This window comes from Salvelinus fontinalis, chromosome 38, assembly GCF_029448725.1.
Source record: "Salvelinus fontinalis isolate EN_2023a chromosome 38, ASM2944872v1, whole genome shotgun sequence".
In the NCBI taxonomy this organism is placed as follows: Eukaryota; Metazoa; Chordata; class Actinopteri; order Salmoniformes; family Salmonidae; genus Salvelinus; species Salvelinus fontinalis.
In genome coordinates, this window is record NC_074702.1 from 3,238,404 (window position 1) to 3,259,627 (window position 21,224).

At 44.5% G+C, this 21,224-nt stretch overlaps 1 protein-coding gene across 12 annotated transcripts in view; it reads right to left on the minus strand.

The window, feature by feature from the left end:
- Positions 1-21,224, minus strand: part of LOC129837541 (nucleoporin SEH1-like) — a 168,329-nt gene that overhangs the window by 136,590 nt on the left and 10,515 nt on the right. For 4 of the 12 annotated variants that reach the window (XM_055903816.1, XM_055903817.1, XM_055903818.1 and 1 more), the window contains exons 1-6: positions 9,260-9,617; positions 8,620-8,840; positions 8,327-8,437; positions 7,563-7,717; positions 2,225-2,286; positions 547-688 (exon numbers count right to left, since the gene is read on the minus strand). In XM_055903816.1, the coding sequence (XP_055759791.1) occupies positions 547-688; positions 2,225-2,286; positions 7,563-7,717; positions 8,327-8,437; positions 8,620-8,786 (637 nt within the window). In that variant the 5' untranslated portion in view covers positions 8,787-8,840; positions 9,260-9,617. Of the gene's footprint in view, positions 1-546; positions 689-2,224; positions 2,287-7,562; positions 7,718-8,326; positions 8,438-8,619; positions 8,841-9,259; positions 9,637-12,576; positions 13,901-15,401; positions 15,544-18,750; positions 18,905-21,224 lie in introns of those variants that run through there. The other 8 variants (XM_055903815.1, XM_055903814.1, XM_055903813.1 and 5 more) reach the window with 8 other exon arrangements.

A 21,224-nucleotide genomic window follows, 5' to 3' on the forward strand; every position in this document is an offset into this window, starting at 1 on the left:
CACAGCTATAACCCCCACCAGAGAGGTGTTCAGACACAATACACAGCTATCACCCCCACCAGAGAGGTGTTCAGACACAATACACAGCTATAACCCCCACCAGAGAGGTGTTCAGACACAATACACAGCTATAACCCCCACCAGAGAGGTGTTCAGACCCAATACACAGCTATAACCCCCACCAGAGAGGTGTTCAGACCCAATACACAGCTATAACCCCCACCAGAGAGGTGTTCAGACACAATACACAGCTATAACCCCCACCAGAGAGGTGTTCAGACAATACACAGCTATAACCCCCACCAGAGAGGTGTTCAGACCCAATACACAGCTATAACCCCCACCAGAGAGGTGTTCAGAAAGGTGAACGTTCACATTGTTGTAGAAATAAATTAAATGCATAGAGCTGGCACAATTTCCTATTCTTTTTGACAACGCAAAAACCCCATGTCTGTTCTGCACTATCCATTTCTATGTGAATGGTCAGTAATGCTGCATCTTCCTGAATAAGCTTCATGTTGAGCTAGGACAGGGGTGGGGCCTCACCTGTGACATCACTGTTCATGCTGTCCATAGACAGGAGCTTCTCATTGGCCAGGAAGCTGGAGACACTCCCACTGAAGCGGTCGCTGTCGGCTCCGTCACTTGCCAGACTCTGGTCGTCTACGGTGCCTGGGAGGGATCGGACCTGGATCCCAGAGACAGGATTACAACTACATTCTAGTATCATGTACCGGGCCCTAAAGGCCTGGACCCTAAAGGCCTGGACAGGGGGAGGCTACCACCCATACTGGACCCTAAAGGCCTGGACAGGGGGAGGGAGAGGTGGCTACCACCCATACTGGACCCTAAAGGTCTGGACAGGGGGAGGCTACCACCCATACTGGACCCTAAAGGTCTGGACGGGGGGAGGCTACCACCCATACTGGACCCTAAAGGCCTGGACAGGGGGAGGGAGAGGTGGCTACCACCCATACTGGACCCTAAAGGCCTGGACAAGGGGAGGCTACCACCCATACTGGACCCTAAAGGCCTGGACAGGGGGAAGGAGAGGTGGCTACCACCCATACTGGACCCTAAAGGTCTGGACAGGGGGAGGCTACCACCCATACCGGACCCTAAAGGCCTGGACAGGGGGAGGAGAGGTGGCTACCACCCATACTGGACCCTAAAGGTCTGGACAGGGGGAGGCTACCACCCATACTGGACCCTAAAGGTCTGGACAGGGGGAGGAGAGGTGGCTACCACCCATACTGGACCCTAAAGGTCTGGACAGGGGGAGGCTACCACCCATACTGGAACCTAAAGGTCTGGACAGGGGGAGGCTACCACCCATACTGGACCCTAAAGGCCTGGACAGGGGGAAGGAGAGGTGGCTACCACCCATACTGGACCCTAAAGGCCTGGACAGGGGGAAGGAGAGGTGGCTACCACCCATACTGGACCCTAAAGGCCTGGACCCTAAAGGCCTGGACAGGGGGAGGCTACCACCCATACTGGACCCTAAAGGTCTGGACAGGGGGAGGGAGAGGTGGCTACCTCCCATACTGGACCCTAAAGGTCTGGACAGGGGGAGGGAGAGGTGGCTACCACCCATACTGGACCCCAAAGGCCTGGACCCCAAAGGTCTGGACAGGGGGAAGGAGAGGTGGCTACCACCCATACTGGACCCTAAAGGCCTGGACCCTAAAGGCCTGGACAGGGGGAGGCTACCACCCATACTGGACCCTAAAGGTCTGGACAGGGGGAGGCTACCACCCATACTGGACCCTAAAGGCCTGGACAGGGGGAAGGAGAGGTGGCTACCACCCATACTGGACCCTAAAGGCCTGGACAGGGGGAAGGAGAGGTGGCTACCACCCATACTGGACCCTAAAGGCCTGGACCCTAAAGGCCTGGACAGGGGGAGGCTACCACCCATACTGGACCCTAAAGGTCTGGACAGGGGGAGGGAGAGGTGGCTACCTCCCATACTGGACCCTAAAGGTCTGGACAGGGGGAGGGAGAGGTGGCTACCACCCATACTGGACCCCAAAGGCCTGGACCCCAAAGGTCTGGACAGGGGGAAGGAGAGGTGGCTACCACCCATACTGGACCCTAAAGGCCTGGACCCTAAAGGCCTGGACAGGGGGAGGCTACCACCCATACTGGACCCTAAAGGTCTGGACAGGGGGAAGGAGACCCCTCTAAAAGCTAATGAGACAACATTGAGAGTGTGTGATACCTTTAGATCCATAAAGTCCCTATTAACCAGGTTGGTGAAGGTCAGCCGCCCCGTAGAGTGATCTGATAGGGAGATGAGAAATTCAGTTCAGTTAGCTAACATAGCACACCAGCCTGATGGACATACTGATCTATCAACTAGTGAAGAACATAGACCAGCCTGATGGACATCACTGATCTATCAACTAGTGAAGGACAGAGACCAGCCTGATGGACATCACTGATCTATCAACTAGTGAAGGACGGAGACCAGCCTGATGGACATCACTGATCTATCAACTAGTGAAGGACGGAGACCAGCCTGATGGACATCACTGATCTATCAACTAGTGAAGGACAGAGACCAGCCTTATGGACATACTGATCTATCAACTAGTGAAGGACGGAGACCAGCCTGATGGACATCACTGATCTATCAACTAGTGAAGGACGGAGACCAGCCTGATGGACATCACTGATCTATCAACTAGTGAAGGACGGAGACCAGCCTGATGGACATACTGATCTATCAACTAGTGAAGGACGGAGACCAGCCTGATGGACATCACTGATCTATCAACTAGTGAAGGACAGAGACCAGCCTTATGGACATACTGATCTATCAACTAGTGAAGGACGGAGACCAGCCTGATGGACATCACTGATCTATCAACTAGTGAAGGACGGAGACCAGCCTGATGGACATCACTGATCTATCAACTAGTGAAGGACGGAGACCAGCCTGATGGACATCACTGATCTATCAACTAGTGAAGGACAGAGACCATTCTTATGGACATACTGATCTATCAACTAGTGAAGGACGGAGACCAGCCTGATGGACATCACTGATCTATCAACTAGTGAAGGACGGAGACCAGCCTGATGGACATCACTGATCTATCAACTAGTGAAGGACGGAGACCAGCCTGATGGACATCACTGATCTATCAACTAGTGAAGGACGGAGACCAGCCTGATGGACATCACTGATCTATCAACTAGTGAAGGACGGAGACCAGCCTGATGGACATCACTGATCTATCAACTAGTGGAGTGCGGAGACCAGCCTGATGGACATCACTGATCTATCAACTAGTGAAGGACGGAGACCAGCCTGATGGACATCACTGATCTATCAACTAGTGAAGGACAGAGACCAGCCTGATGGACATCACTGATCTATCAACTAGTGAAGGACGGAGACCAGCCTGATGGACATCACTGATCTATCGACTAGTGAAGGACAGAGACCAGCCTGATGGACATCACTGATCTATCAACTAGTGAAGGACAGAGACCAGCCTGATGGACATCACTGATCTATCAACTAGTGAAGGACAGAGACCAGCCTTATGGACATACTGATCTATCAACTAGTGAAGGACGGAGACCAGCCTGATGGACATCACTGATCTATCAACTAGTGAAGGACGGAGACCAGCCTGATGGACATCACTGATCTATCAACTAGTGAAGGACGGAGACCAGCCTGATGGACATCACTGATCTATCAACTAGTGAAGGACGGAGACCAGCCTGATGGACATCACTGATCTATCAACTAGTGGAGTGCGGAGACCAGCCTGATGGACATCACTGATCTATCAACTAGTGAAGGACGGAGACCAGCCTGATGGACATCACTGATCTATCAACTAGTGAAGGACGGAGACCAGCCTGATGGACATCACTGATCTATCAACTAGTGAAGGACGGAGACCAGCCTGATGGACATCACTGATCTATCAACTAGTGAAGGACAGAGACCAGCCTGACGGACATCACTGATCTATCAACTAGTGAAGGACAGAGACCAGCCTGATGGACATCACTGATCTATCAACTAGTGAAGGATGGAGACCAGCCTGATGGACATACTGATCTATCAACTAGTGAAGGACAGAGACCAGCCTGATGGACATCACTGATCTATCAACTAGTGAAGGACAGAGACCAGCCTGATGGACATCACTGATCTATCAACTAGTGAAGGACGGAGACCAGCCTGATGGACATCACTGATCTATCAACTAGTGAAGGACGGAGACCAGCCTGATGGACATCACTGATCTATCAACTAGTGAAGGACAGAGACCAGCCTGATGGACATCACTGATCTATCAACTAGTGAAGGACGGAGACCAGCCTGATGGACATCACTGATCTATCAACTAGTGAAGGACAGAGACCAGCCTGATGGACATCACTGATCTATCAACTAGTGAAGGACAGAGACCAGCCTGATGGACATACTGATCTATCAACTAGTGAAGGACGGAGACCAGCCTGATGGACATCACTGATCTATCAACTAGTGAAGGACAGAGCCCAGCCTGATGGACATCACTGATCTATCAACTAGTGAAGGACAGAGACCAGCCTGATGGACATCACTGATCTATCAACTAGTGAAGGACAGAGACCAGCCTGATGGACATCACTGATCTATCAACTAGTGAAGGACGGAGACCAGCCTGATGGACATCACTGATCTATCAACTAGTGAAGGACGGAGACCAGCCTGATGGACATCACTGATCTATCAACTAGTGAAGGACAGAGACCAGCCTGATGGACATCACTGATCTATCAACTAGTGAAGGACAGAGACCAGCCTGATGGATATCACTGATCTATCAACTAGTGAAGGACAGAGACCAGCCTGATGGACATACTGATCTATCAACTAGTGAAGGACAGAGACCAGCCTGATGGACATACTGATCTATCAACTAGTGAAGGACAGAGCCCAGCCTGATGGACATACTGATCTATCAACTAGTGGAGGACGGAGACCAGCCTGATGGACATAACTGATCTATCAACTAGTGAAGGACGGAGACCAGCCTGATGGACATCACTGATCTATCAACTAGTGAAGGACAGAGACCAGCCTGATGGACATACTGATCTATCAACTAGTGAAGGACGGAGACCAGCCTGATGGACATCACTGATCTATCAACTAGTGAAGGACAGAGACCAGCCTGATGGACATACTGATCTATCAACTAGTGAAGGACAGAGCCCAGCCTGATGGACATCACTGATCTATCAACTAGTGAAGGACAGAGACCAGCCTGATGGACATACTGATCTATCAACTAGTGAAGGACAGAGCCCAGCCTGATGGACATCACTGATCTATCAACTAGTGGAGGACGGAGACCAGCCTGATGGACATCACTGATCTATCAACTAGTGAAGGACGGAGACCAGCCTGATGGACATCACTGATCTATCAACTAGTGAAGGACGGAGACCAGCCTGATGGACATCACTGCTCTATCAACTAGTGAAGGACGGAGACCAGCCTGATGGACATCACTGATCTATCAACTAGTGGAGGACGGAGACCAGCCTGATGGACATCACTGCTCTATCAACTAGTGGAGGACGGAGACCAGCCTGATGGACATCACTGATCTATCAACTAGTGAAGGACGGAGACCAGCCTGATGGACATCACTGATCTATCAACTAGTGAAGGACGGAGACCAGCCTGATGGACATACTGATCTATCAACTAGTGAAGGACGGAGACCAGCCTGATGGACATCACTGATCTATCAACTAGTGAAGGACAGAGACCAGCCTGATGGACATACTGATCTATCAACTAGTGAAGGACAGAGACCAGCCTGATGGACATACTGATCTATCAACTAGTGAAGGACGGAGACCAGCCTGATGGACATCACTGATCTATCAACTAGTGAAGGACAGAGACCAGCCTGATGGACATCACTGATCTATCAACTAGTGAAGGACGGAGACCAGCCTGATGGACATCACTGATCTATCAACTAGTGAAGGACGGAGACCAGCCTGATGGACATCACTGATCTATCAACTAGTGAAGGACGGAGAGTTAATCAAGACCACGTGGTACATCAGGTTTACCTCTCAACCCAATAATAATAATAATACCAATAATACTACTAATAATAATAATACTATTACCACTACTAATAATACCACTAATACTAACAATACTACCACTACTAATAATAATACCACTACTAATAATACCACTAATACTAACAATACTACCACTACTACTAATAATAATACCACTACTAATAATAATACCACTACTAATAATACCACTACTAATAATACCACTAATACTAACAATACTACCACTACTAATAATAATACCACTACTACTAATACCACTAATACTAACAATACTACCACTACTACTAATAATAATACCACTACTAATAATACCACTAATACTAACAATACTACCACTACTACTAATAATAATACCACTACTAATAATACCACTAATACTAACAATACTACCACTACTACTAATAATAATACCACTACTAATAATACCACTAATACTAACAATACTACCACTACTAATAATACTACCACTACTACTAATAATAATACCACTACTAATAATACCACTACTAATAATACCACTACTAATAATACCACTAATACTAACAATACTACCACTACTAATAATAATACCACTACTAATAATAATACCACTACTAATAATACCACTACTAATAATACCACTACTAATAATACCACTACTAATAATACCACTAATACTAACAATACTACCACTACTACTAATAATAATACCACTACCACTACTAATAATACTACCACTACTAATAATACCACTAATACTAACAATACTACCACTACTAATAATACTACCACTACTAATAATACTACCACTACTACTAATAATAATACCACTACTAATAATACCACTACTAATAATACCACTACTAATAATACCACTAATACTAACAATACTACCACTACTAATAATAATACCACTACTAATAATAATACCACTACTAATAATACCACTACTAATAATACCACTAATACTAACAATACTACCACTACTACTACTAATAATACCACTACTAATAATACCACTAATACTAACAATACTACCACTACTAATAATACTACCACTACTAATAATACTACCACTACTACTAATAATAATACCACTACTAATAATAATAATACCACTACTAATAATACCACTACTAATAATACCACTAATACTAACAATACTACCACTACTAATAATAATACCACTACTACTAACAATACTACCACTACTAATAATAATAATACCACTACTAATAATACCACTAATACTAACAATACTACCACTACTGCTAATAATAAAAATAATAAATGCCATTTAGCAGATGCTTTTATTCAAAGCCACTTCGTGACGCGTGGATACCATTTGACTAATGGGTGACCCTGGAACCGAACCCACGACCCTGGCCTTGCATGCACCATGCTCTACCAACTGAGCCGCACAGAAACGCAAACCAAGGTAAATGGTACAGTGTTACCGTCTCCATGTTCAGAGTGTCTTCCAGGGAGAGGCCCAGTCTGTGTGTTGGGGCCGAGGGAGGAGGCTCTAGTCCTGGGCTCGGTCTCGTCCAGATTCACCTTCACCAGCATGTCTGAGAACCGGTGGGCTGCTATGAAGTCATCTGCATTATCTCTGAGAGGTGGAGCGAGAGACAGAGAGGGGATCCATGTTAGCAACATCATTCACTGAAGAAAACACATCCCTAACCGCAGTACGTCGGCTCCTTAACCCTGTACTTCTCCGGGGGCTCCTTAACCCTGTACTTCTCCGGGGGCTCCTTAACCCTGTACTTCTCCGGGGGCTCCTTAACCCTGTACTTCTCTGGGGGCTCCTTAACCCTGTACTTCTCCGGGGGCTCCTTAACCCTGTACTTCTCCGGGGGCTCCTTAACCCTGTACTTCTCCGGGGGCTCCTTAACCCTGTACTTCTCCGGGGGCTCCTTAACCCTGTACTTCTCCGGGGGCTCCTTAACCCTGTACTTCTCCGGGGGCTCCTTAACCCTGTACTTCTCCGGGGGCTCCTTCACCCTGTATTTATCTGGGGCTCCTTCACCCTGTATTTTGTAATTGCTGACAATTCTTATCATTAATACCTGGGGGGAAAAATTCACCTTGCTCCTGAATATCATTATCTGCTCCTTACATTTTTCAACTTCGGAGTACATGTGCCCCTTGGAAAACAAGTCAGCATAGAGTCCTGCATGACATGTCTTTCACTGCTGCTAAAACTCTTGATACTCACAGCTCATCTTTGAAGCTGAGGGCAAATTTCCCCTGTTCCTTGTTGTAGGACTGAGAGTTAGCCAGAGAGAGCCGTCCGTCCTCCAGATATGACGCCTGGACAGCATTTACTCTGGAGAGAAACGAGATTCATTTTTAGTAGTCAGATTGTTATGAACACTGATCAGAGCTACATAACGGTAACGCTGTATTAGAAGGTACTGAGCCAGAACCCCTATAGTTCTGCAGGGCCTTGTGTTCCACTAACATTGTTGTTGATGTGAGGGGTGGTGGTAAGTGGTGCTGCTGACCCACCTGTTGTCAGCCCCAGCTCTAATTTTAGCCATGGTGGAGGCAGCTACGGGCAGCCCCAGGGTGGAGCCCAGGGTGACGTTCCCCAGGGTGGCACGGCTGCTGCCCACAGAGCTAGACAGGAAACTGGGGAACGCCTCATCCTCGATGTTGCTGAAACTCTCGGTCATGATGTCGGGGCTACGGTTAGGCCCGCTACCTCAGGTTCTACTGCAGACCATCAACTGAGTGGAGAGGGGAAAAAAACATTCATCACAATTGCTGATAAACATGTCAGTCGGACGAGCAACACCTCAGTTCATAGTGGCAAGTGTGTTGTAGTCAGAACTAAAACCGCCATGTAGATTCCTCCTTGTGATGTTCACATGACGGCAATGTCAAAGACACTGAAGTAGTCATTTGACTCCGGTCCAAACTCAAGCAACAAGTTAATCAAAAACAAGAGACTCCCACATTGTTCCAACTAGATGAATATTAGATGGACAGATATAGTAGCTAACGTTAGATACCTCAAAGTTGTCGTTGTGGCCTGGCAAAACAAACTTGTGTTGACACAGAGGAAAGTTTGTCAAGGCTAGTTAGTTAGCTACAAACACTTTAGCCAAAGTGGGTGTACACACAAATAAACCGTTTTCTAACTTACTGAATAGTTTAAGGCCAGTACTTTACCAAAATACCTCAAGTAAACAGCGCGACAATTTTCACAACAAATGAAGAAACTTCTCTCTCCCGAGTTAAAACCGACTCGCAGAAATTTACGAGACGAAGCCGCAAGACATGAAGTCCACACCGTAACGTTACTGTTTCTAAAGTAGCAACACGTTTAAGTGATTATTTCACAACACAAGTAACGAAAAGTTAAAAACAATACCGTGTTTTACTAGCCAGTTATAATTGTAACATATTGTCGGTAACAAACCTGACCAGTAGCCTCGGAGAAACACAGTATTCCGTTGGATCAATCACAGGAAGCCCGCGCTAAGCGACCATCACTGTGGGCGGGACGGAGATAGAAAGAGACGTTTTGATTGGACTAACCTCCTTGACCGTGTGAAATGGTGTATCACCATTGGATTGTTATCCTGTCATTTAACTATAATTAGTTCAATTGTAGAGACCAATATATATATACTAACCAGATCAATGTCCTTACCAGATATGGTCCTTACATTCTGAAAGTATAGCATTGGATTGAAGTTCTTCTCATCAACTAATTGTGATATATAGTTATATGGTATATTATTCTTGCTCATGAAATGTATGTGATATATATTCAAAATGTGTAGCGCTTGTTGCAGATTCAATAGCATCCATACCGTATCATACATCCTAAGGAGTGGTCAGGAACTTACAGGAGTATCATATGTTCCCCACAGCAGCTGCAACCATCACTTGGCTAGCTGACAGCTGCACAGTGAATACACCATACCAATTCTGACCGACTCCCATCTTTCTAGACTTCAGGAGATACTTGCTGTGATTTGTGTACAGTATGAGAACGACAGACAGTTTCATAATGTAAAGTGCTCAGGATCCCTCAGTCTGATAGTATCATGAGAGAAACCCAGTGTTAGAATGTAAAGTGTTCAGGACCCTCAGTCTGATAGTATCATGAGAGAAACCCAGTGTTAGAATGTAAAGTGTTCAGGACCCTCAGTCTGATAGTATCATGAGAGAAACCCAGTGTTAGAATGTAAAGTGTTCAGGACCCTCAGTCTGATAGTATCATGAGAGAAACCCAGTGTTAGAATGTAAAGTGTTCAGGACCCTCAGTCTGATAGTATCATGAGAGAAACCCAGTGTTAGAATGTAAAGTGTTCAGGACCCTCAGTCTGATAGTATCATGAGAGAAACCCAGTGTTAGAATGTAAAGTGCTCAGGACTCTCAGTCTGATAGTATCATGAGAGAAACACAGTGTTAGAATGTAGTGCTCAGGGGTTTCAAAATCAGAATCCAGGCTCAGACCATGTGATGCCTCTGGATCACTATTATTGTAAAGGCTGATTCACATGGTAGTCATTTATGGATGTCACATTGTGAGTGTAAAGGCTGATTCACACGGTAGTCATTTATGGATGTGACATTGTGAGTGTAAAGGCTGATTCACATGGTAATTCATGGATGGCACATAGTGAGTGTAAAGGCTGATTCACATGGTAATTCATGGATGGCACATAGTGAGTGTAAAGGATGATTCACATGGTAATTCATGGATGGCACATAGTGAGTGTAAAGGCTGATTCACATGGTAATTCATGGATGGCACATAGTGAGTGTAAAGGATGATTCACATGGTAATTCATGGATGGCACATAGTGAGTGTAAAGGCTGATTCACATGGTAATTCATGGATGGCACATAGTGAGTGTAAAGGCTGATTCACATGGTAATTCATGGATGGCACATAGTGAGTGTAAAGGCTGATTCACATGGTAATTCATGGATGGCACATAGTGAGTGTAAAGGCTGATTCACATGGTAATTCATGGATGGCACATAGTGAGTGTAAAGGCTGATTCACATGGTAATTCATGGATGGCACATAGTGAGTGTAAAGGATGATTCACATGGTAATTCATGGATGGCACATAGTGAGTGTAAAGGCTGATTCACATGGTAATTCATGGATGGCACATAGTGAGTGTAAAGGCTGATTCACATGGTAATTCATGGATGGCACATAGTGAGTGTAAAGGCTGATTCACATGGTAATTCATGGATGGCACATAGTGAGTGTAAAGGCTGATTCACATGGTAATTCATGGATGGCACATAGTGAGTGTAAAGGCTGATTCACATGGTAATTCATGGATGGCACATAGTGAGTGTAAAGGCTGATTCACATGGTAATTCATGGATGGCACATAGTGAGTGTAAAGGCTGATTCACATGGTAATTCATGGATGGCACATAGTGAGTGTAAAGGCTGATTCACATGGTAATTCATGGTTGGCACATAGTGAGTGTAAAGGCTGATTCACTTGGTAATTCATGGATGGCACATAGTGAGTGTAAAGGATGATTCACATGGTAATTCATGGATGGCACATAGTGAGTGTAAAGGATGATTCACATGGTAATTCATGGATGGCACATAGTGAGTGTAAAGGCTGATTCACATGGTAATTCATGGATGGCACATAGTGAGTGTAAAGGCTGATTCACATGGTAATTCATGGATGGCACATAGTGAGTGTAAAGGCTGATTCACATGGTAATTCATGGATGGCACATTGTGAGTGTAAAGGCTGATTCACATGGTAATTCATGGATGGCACATAGTGAGTGTAAAGGCTGATTCACATGGTAATTCATGGATGGCACATAGTGAGTGTAAAGGCTGATTCACATGGTAATTCATGGATGGCACAGTGAGTGTAAAGGCTGATTCACATGGTAATTCATGGATGGCACATAGTGAGTGTAAAGGCTGATTCACATGGTAATTCATGGATGGCACATAGTGAGTGTAAAGGCTGATTCACATGGTAATTCATGGATGGCACATAGTGAGTGTAAAGGCTGATTCACATGGTAATTCATGGATGGCACAGTGAGTGTAAAGGCTGATTCACATGGTAATTCATGGATGGCACATAGTGAGTGTAAAGGCTGATTCACATGGTAATTCATGGATGGCACATAGTGAGTGTAAAGGCTGATTCACATGGTAATTCATGGATGGCACATAGTGAGTGTAAAGGATGATTCACATGGTAATTCATGGATGGCATAGTGAGTGTAAAGGATGATTCACATGGTAATTCATGGATGGCACATTGTGAGTGTAAAGGCTGATTCACATGGTAATTCATGGATGGCACATAGTGAGTGTAAAGGCTGATTCACATGGTAATTCATGGATGGCACAGTGAATGCACACGTGCATCGGATACACAGCTACATTGTATAACAGCGTTGGGTTTTAATGTTACTGTGGTGATGCTATAGTCAGTAGAGACATTTAAATGAGCATTTATTCTTTAAAATCCATCTCATATGCATCGACTATCCCCCATTTCATTAATGAAACAACATTAGGCTTGAAATTAAACACACACACAGGAACTACACACACAGGAACAACACACACACACGGGAACATACACAGAGCCGCGGTCTTATAACAACACATTGATGTGAGTTTGAACCACAGGCACCGAAGTAAACCAGCATGTTAGTTTTTAATGAAATAAAAACAGAAATCAGATATATCTAGGGAATCATCACTCACACCTCTGGGTGACTACATCCGGGCAGACTGACGGGGAGGCAGACTGCCGGGGAGGCAGACTGCCGGGGAGGCAGACTGACCGACTGACGGGGAGGCCGACTGACGGGGAGGCCGACTGACGGCGAGGAGAATTGTCAGTCAGCACCAGGGCTGTTTATATTATGGAGGGACTATCGTAAACAAACAGTCTAAGAAATCATTACATTTTTGCTTATCAAGATTCACCTGGTTTTATGCACCAACCAAACTGTTCTGGGAGAGGGGATGGTCTTCTTTTGATTAGTCACTAAGAAGAAGAGTACCATCCCAGTCAGCCGTGTTCAGGCAGGGTGTTGAGGGGTCTGGAGGGTCAGTGGTGTTCAGGCAGGGTGTTGAGGACTCTGGAGGGTCAGTGGTGTTCAGGCAGGGTGTTGAGGGGTCAGTGGTGTTCAGGCAGGGTGTTGAGGGGTCTGGAGGGTCAGTGGTGTTCAGGCAGGGTGTTGAGGGGTCAGTGGTGTTCAGGCAGGGTGTTGAGGGGTCAGTGGTGTTCAGGCAGGGTGTTGAGGGGTCAGTGGTGTTCAGGCAGGGTGTTGAGGACTCTGGAGGGTCAGTGGTGTTCAGGCAGGGTGTTGAGGGGTCAGTGGTGTTCAGGCAGGGTGTTGAGGGGTCAGTGGTGTTCAGGCAGGGTGTTGAGGGGTCAGTGGTGTTCAGGCAGGGTGTTGAGGGGTCAGCCGTGTTCAGGCAGGGTGTTGAGGGCTCTGGAGGGTCAGCGGTGTTCAGGCAGGGTGTTGAGGGGTCAGCCGTGTTCAGGCAGGGTGTTGAGGGCTCTGGAGGGTCAGCGGTGTTCAGGCAGGGTGTTGAGGGCTCTAGAGTGTGAGTACAGTCTGTGCAGGGACAGAGGGGATTGGGGGGGCTGGCCATGGATGGACAGGGGGGACTAGGGGAGCTGGCTGTGGGGGAACCGGGGGGTGCTGAACTGGGCATCAGAGTGCTCTATCAGAGAGGGTGGGGGCAGCAGGTGGCCGTACCTGGACCCTGCCCTGGGGGCATCCAGAGGGGGGAAGAAATACCTGAAACAACAGACAGGAACAGGGAACAGACAGGAAACAGGACAACAATGGGATACAAAGAAATAAACAAAAACAGAGAAATGAGAAGTGAATTAAAATAGGAAAAAGGGGAACGAACGTGAACAGGCTATGGTGGCTGTAAAGAACAGAAAAGGGGGAATGTGAACAGGCTACGGTGGCTGTACAGAACAGAAAAAGGGGAACGAACGTGAACAGGCTACGGTGGCTGTACAGAACAGAAAAAGGGGAACGTGAACAGGCTACGGTGGCTGTACAGAACAGAAAAAGGGGAACGTGAACAGGCTACGGTGGCTGTACAGAACAGAAAAAGGGGAACGAACGTGAACAGGCTACGGTGGCTGTACAGAACAGAAAAAGGGGAACGTGAACAGGCTACGGTGGCTGGACAGAACAGAAAAAGGGGAACGTGAACAGGCTACGGTGGCTGTACAGAACAGAAAAAGGGGAACGTGAACAGGCTACGGTGGCTGTACAGAACAGAAAAAGGGAAGGGTAAGAGGTGCAGAAGCTAAAATGTATTCAGCAGAACTAACAGAAGATACTGTATTCAGCAGAACTAACAGAAGACACTGTATTCAGCAGAACAGAGACATGAACACAACAGAAGACTGTGGTGAGGTATTCAGCAGAACAGAGACATGAACACATCAGAAGACTGTGGTGAGGTATTCAGCAGAACAGAGACATGAACACATCAGAAGACTGTGGTGAGGTATTCAGCAGAGACATGAACACAACAGAAGACTGTGGTGAGGTATTCAGCAGAGACATGAACACAACAGAAGACTGTGGTGAGGTATTCAGCAGAGACATGAACACAACAGAAGACTGTGGTGAGGTATTCAGCAGAGACATGAACACAACAGAAGACTGTGGTGAGGTATTCAGCAGAGACATGAACACAACAGAAGACTGTGGTGAGGTATTCATTTAGAAGTTCTACAGATCTGTGCTGGTATTGTTATTTACTGCTAATCTTTGTTTTTCTTATCGCTTACTTTTTTTTTAAAAAGGTATTTTCTTAAAACTGCATTGTTGGTTAAGGGCTTTTAAATCAGCATTTCACTGTAAGGTCTACTACACCTGCTGTATTCGGGCACATGTGACAAATACCATTTGATCTAAAATAAAGCAACACCTATTAGAAGTAAGTATTGCCGAAGCAGTGGCATCCTGGTCCATGCATGGTCGCCAGGGGGCTCGCTGGTCGCCAGGGGGCTCGCTGGTCGCCAGGGGGCCCGCTGGTCGCCAGGGGGCCGGCTGGTCGCCAGGGGGCCGGCTGGTCGCCAGGGGGCCCGCTGGTCGCCAGGGGGCCGGCTGGTCGCCAGGGGGCCCGCTGGTCGCCAGGGGGCCGGCTGGTCGCCAGGGGGCCGGCTGGTCGCCAGGGGGTTCGCTGGTCGCCAGGGGGCTCGCTGGTCGCCAGGGGGCTCGCTGGTCGCCAGGGGGCTCGCTGGTCGCCAGGGGGCTCGCTGGTCACCAGGGCTTCAGATTAAGAGGCTGGTGGAGTGTCTTCGGGGCAGTCGGACTCCGCAGGCGAGGGCTAAAGGGGATCCTCTGGCCGTCCCTGTGTGTCTGCAACAAGCAGCGTCCTTCACGTCCAATAGACCACACAGGGACGAGACCTTATTGAAAATGGGACAATAATACGCAAGCTAAAAAACTATTTCATTTAAAATTAGATTGTCTGAATGAAATTGTACATTACACACGGTCATGAACAAAATCCCAATACGATGCATTTATCAAAGATTGACAAGAGTACAGAAATAGGTTGTCATTTAAAAAAAACAGAGAGACGTAACACGATACAATGCCGTCACAACGTAACAGGTTAGCAGAGGCCTTTCAGAACGGAGTGCATTTTAAGGCAGAACAGTCACCTCAAGTGAGGGATTATTAGGCTTTTCTTATGAACCAATATACAGTACTAGGAGAGAGAGTATAATGTCTGGAAACTGAATGATAATATACAGTACTAGTAGAGTATAATGTCTGGAAACTGAATGATAATATACAGTACTAGGAGAGAGAGTATAATGTCTGGAAACTGAATGTTAATATACAGTACTAGGAGAGAGAGTATAATGTCTGGAAACTGAATGTTAATATACAGTACTATTAGAGTATAATGTCTGGAAACTGAATGATAATATACAGTACTAGGAGAGTATAATGTCTGGAAACTGAATGATAATATACAGTACTAGGAGAGAGAGTATAATGTCTGGAAACTGAATGATAATATACAGTACTAGGAGAGAGAGTATAATGTCTGGAAACTGAATGTTAATATACAGTACTAGGAGAGTATAATGTCTGGAAACTGAATGTTAATATACAGTACTAGGAGAGTATAATGTCTGGAAACTGAATGTTAATATACAGTACTAGGAGAGAGAGTATAATGTCTGGAAACTGAATGATAATATACAGTACTAGGAGAGAGAGTATAATGTCTGGAAACTGAATGTTAATATACAGTACTAGGAGAGAGAGTATAATGTCTGGAAACTGGATGATAATATACAGTACTAGGAGAGTATAATGTCTGGAAACTGAATGTTAATATACAGTACTAGGAGAGAGAGTATAATGTCTGGAAACTGGATGATAATATACAGTACTAGGAGAGTATAATGTCTGGAAACTGAATGTTAATATACAGTACTAGGAGAGTATAATGTGTGGAAACTGAATGTTAATATACAGTACTAGGAGAGAGAGTATAATGTCTGGAAACTGAATGTTAATATACAGTACTAGGAGAGAGAGTATAATGTCTGGAAACTGAATGTTAATATACAGTACTAGGAGAGAGAGTATAATGTCTGGAAACTGAATGTTAATATATAGTACTAGGAGAGAGAGTATAATGTCTGGAAACTGAATGATAATATACAGTACTAGGAGAGTATAATGTCTGGAAACTGAATGTTAATATACAGTACTAGGAGAGAGAGTATAATGTCTGGAAACTGAATGTTAATATACAGTACTAGGAGAGTATAATGTCTGGAAACTGAATGTTAATATACAGTACTAGGAGAGAGAGTATAATGTCTGGAAACTGAATGTTAATATACAGTACTAGGAGAGAGAGTATAATGTCTGGAAACTGAATGTTAATATACAGTACTAGGAGAGTATAATGTCTGGAAACTGAATGTTAATATACAGTACTAGGAGAGAGAGTATAATGTCTGGAAACTGAATGATAATATACAGTACTAGGAGAGTATAATGTCTGGAAACTAAATGTTAATATACAGTACTAGGAGAGAGAGTATAATGTCTGGAAACTGAATGTTAATATACAGTACTAGGAGAGAGAGTATAATGTCTGGAAACTGAATGATAATATACAGTACTAGGAGAGTATAATGTCTGGAAACTGAATGTTAATATACAGTACTAGGAGAGTATAATGTCTGGAAACTGAATGTTAATATACAGTACTAGGAGAGAGAGTATAATGTCTGGAAACTGAATGTTAATATACAGTACTAGGAGAGAGAGTATAATGTCTGGAAACTGAATGTTAATATACAGTACTAGGAGAGAGTATAATGTCTGGAAACTGAATGTTAATATACAGTACTAGGAGAGAGAGTATAATGTCTGGAAACTGAATGTTAATATACAGTACTAGGAGAGTATAATGTCTGGAAACTGAATGATAATATACAGTACTAGGAGAGTATAATGTCTGGAAACTGAATGTTAATATACAGTACTAGGAGAGAGAGTATAATGTCTGGAAACTGAATGTTAATATACAGTACTAGTAGAGTATAATGTCTGGAAACTGAATGTTAATATACAGTACTAGTAGAGAGTATAATGTCTGGAAACTGAATGTTAATATACAGTACTAGGAGAGAGAGTATAATGTCTGGAAACTGAATGTTAATATACAGTACTAGTAGAGTATAATGTCTGGAAACTGAATGTTAATATACAGTACTAGGAGAGAGAGTATAATGTCTGGAAACTGAATGTTAATATACAGTACTAGGAGAGAGAGTATAATGTCTGGAAACTGAATGATAATATACAGTACTAGGTGGAATAATGAATATAAACTCAGCAATATTAACTGTGTGTGTTATTAAAGCACTAGCATGTTGACCAGTCATTATTTCATTCAGATTAATTGCAGATTACCAGCAGATTAATAGGGATTATTACCAGATTATATTCCAGACATTCCTCCACCATGCAAAGACTTTGGCAACGTTTTGGTAAAAAATAAATAAATAAAAAAACGTATTGAAAAGATGAACATTTATTATTTATCAATATGCCCTCCAAACATTCTATACATGCTATTATAAGATTAAATCAAATTAGGAAATTATTCAATTTAGCAAGCCTGTATGGTTTGGCCCTGGTATGTCATGCATTGAAAATCTGATGGTTTCTGGGGCATTATGTGAGCATGACAGACATCTGTAATTATAACTAATCTAAAATGTAAAAAAAAACATATGATATTCTTCAAAATAACATTCATGTTCCAACAACATAAAATTGTGTCAACAAACAATCAACAACAATTATTGTACAAACAAAACCTCAGTCCTCCCAAACAATCCGTTAATAACGAGGACACAGGGCCTACCACAGGACCTACGTGCTGGGTCTGACCTGCTGGGCCTTGCCACAAGCCAAGCTCTTTGCATGAGTGCAACACACGGGGTCAGTTGTGATCAGTTGACCCAGCGAGGGGAGGGTCAGGGTCAGTGCTGCAGGGTCAGTCAGGCCCAGAGAGAGTAAAGCAGTCAGTCGCCAGCTCTGGCCCGGGCCGACCAGCGGGCGCGGCCTCCTACCTTCCTGCAGCAGAGCCGTTCAGTGCATTCTGGGAGGTCTGGACAGTGGACCCCACCATGGTATTCATGGCACCGGGTTGTCCTGACGACCCGTTGACTGGACTCCCGTCTCCCTTCAGGATACCGGTACACTTCCAGTTGTCCATGTAGTTGGCTGGGGACCAAAGGTGGGAACCAATGACACAGTGTCAATGTGTGGGGAACTTTACACAGTTCACCAGTAGATGGACACTTCTATTTCGTTTCAGCTAAACCATTGGCTTTAAACTGACTGAATAGACTGTTAGCCTGGTCCCAACCCTGCTGCCTGGCCAACTAGTGGTCATTGGTTAAGTTGCAGGACATAATAAACTAGTTAAGTCATTTAAAAGATGCTCTCAAACGTTTCTAACATTTTAGTCTGAAGTTTTGAAAAGCTGAAACAGGTCCCCGTTTTGTGCACTATGTCATCCATTCTGTTTTTTGTGCACTATGTCATCCATTCTGTTTTTTGTGCACTACGTCATCCATTCTGTTTTTTGTGCACCATGTCATCCATTCTGTTTTTTGTGCACTATGTCACCCATTCTGTTCTCTGTGCACTACGTCATCCATTCTGTTTTTTGTGCACCATGTCATCCATTCTGTTTTTTGTGCACTACGTCATCCATTCTGTTTTTTGTGCACTATGTCACCCATTCTGTTTTCTGGGCACTACGTCATCCATTCTGTTCTCTGTGCACTATGTCATCCATTCTGTTTTTTGTGCACCATGTCACCCATTCTGTTCTCTGTGCACTATGTCATCCATTCTGTTTTTTGGGCACTACGTCATCCATTCTGTTTTTTGGGCACTACGTCATCCATTCTGTTTTTTGTGCACTATGTCACCCATTCTGTTTTCTGGGCACTACGTCATCCATTCTGTTCTCTGTGCACTATGTCATCCATTCTGTTTTTTGTGCACTATGTCACCCATTCTGTTTTCTGGGCACTACGTCATCCATTCTGTTCTCTGTGCACTATGTCATCCATTCTGTTTTTTGTGCACCATGTCATCCATTCTGTTCTCTGGGCACTACGTCATCCATTCTGTTCTCTGTGCACTATGTCATCCATTCTGTTTTTTGTGCACCATGTCATCCATTCTGTTCTCTGTGCACTACGTCATCCATTCTGTTCTCTGTGCACTACGTCATCCATTCTGTTTTTTGTGCACTATGTCATCCATTCTGTTTTTTGTGCACTATGTCATCCATTCTGTTTTTTGTGCACCATGTCATCCATTCTGTTTTTTGGGCACTACGTCACCCATTCTGTTTTTTGTGCACCATGTCATCCATTCTGTTTTTTGGGCACTACGTCACCCATTCTGTTTTTTGTGCACTACGTCATCCATTCTGTTTTTTGGGCACTATGTCATCCATTCTGTTTTTTGTGCACTATGTCACCCATTCTGTTCTCTGTGCACTACGTCATCCATTCTGTTTTTTGTGCACCATGTCATCCATTCTGTTTTTTGTGCACTACGTCATCCATTCTGTTTTTTGGGCACTACGTCATCCATTCTGTTTTTTGGGCACTACGTCATCCATTCTGTTTTTTGGGCACTACGTCATCCATTCTGTTCTCTGTGCACTATGTCATCCATTCTGTTTTTTGTGCACTATGTCACCCATTCTGTTTTTTGTGCACTACGTCATCCATTCTGTTTTTTGTGCACTATGTCATCCATTCTGTTTTTTGGGCACTACGTCATCCATTCTGTTTTTTGGGCACTACGTCATCCATTCTGTTTTTTGGGCACTACGTCATCCATTCTGTTTTTTGTGCACTACGTCATCCATTCTGTTTTTTGGGCACTACGTCATCCATTCTGTTCTCTGTGCACTATGTCATCCATTCTGTTTTTTGTGCACTATGTCACCCATTCTGTTTTTTGTGCACTACGTCATCCATTCTGTTTTTTGTGCACTATGTCATCCATTCTGTTTTTTGGGCACTACGTCATCCATTCTGTTTTTTGTGCACTACGTCATCCATTCTGTTTTTTGGGCACTACGTCATCCATTCTGTTTTTTGTGCACTACGTCATCCATTCTGTTTTTTGTGCACTATGTCATCCATTCTGTTTTTTGTGCACTACGTCATCCATTCTGTTTTTTGTGCACTACGTCATCCATTCTGTTTTTTGTGCACTATGTCATCCATTCTGTTTTTTGTGCACTATGTCATCCATTCTGTTTTTTGGGCACTACGTCATCCATTCTGTTTTTTGTGCACTACGTCATCCATTCTGTTTTTTGTGCACTATGTCATCCATTCTGTTTTTTGTGCACTACGTCACCCATTCTGTTTTTTGGGCACTACGTCATCCATTCTGTTTTCTGGGCACTACGTCATCCATTCTGTTTTTTGTGCACTACGTCATCCATTCTGTTTTTTGTGCACCATGTCACCCATTCTGTTTTTTGGGCACCATGTCATCCATTTTG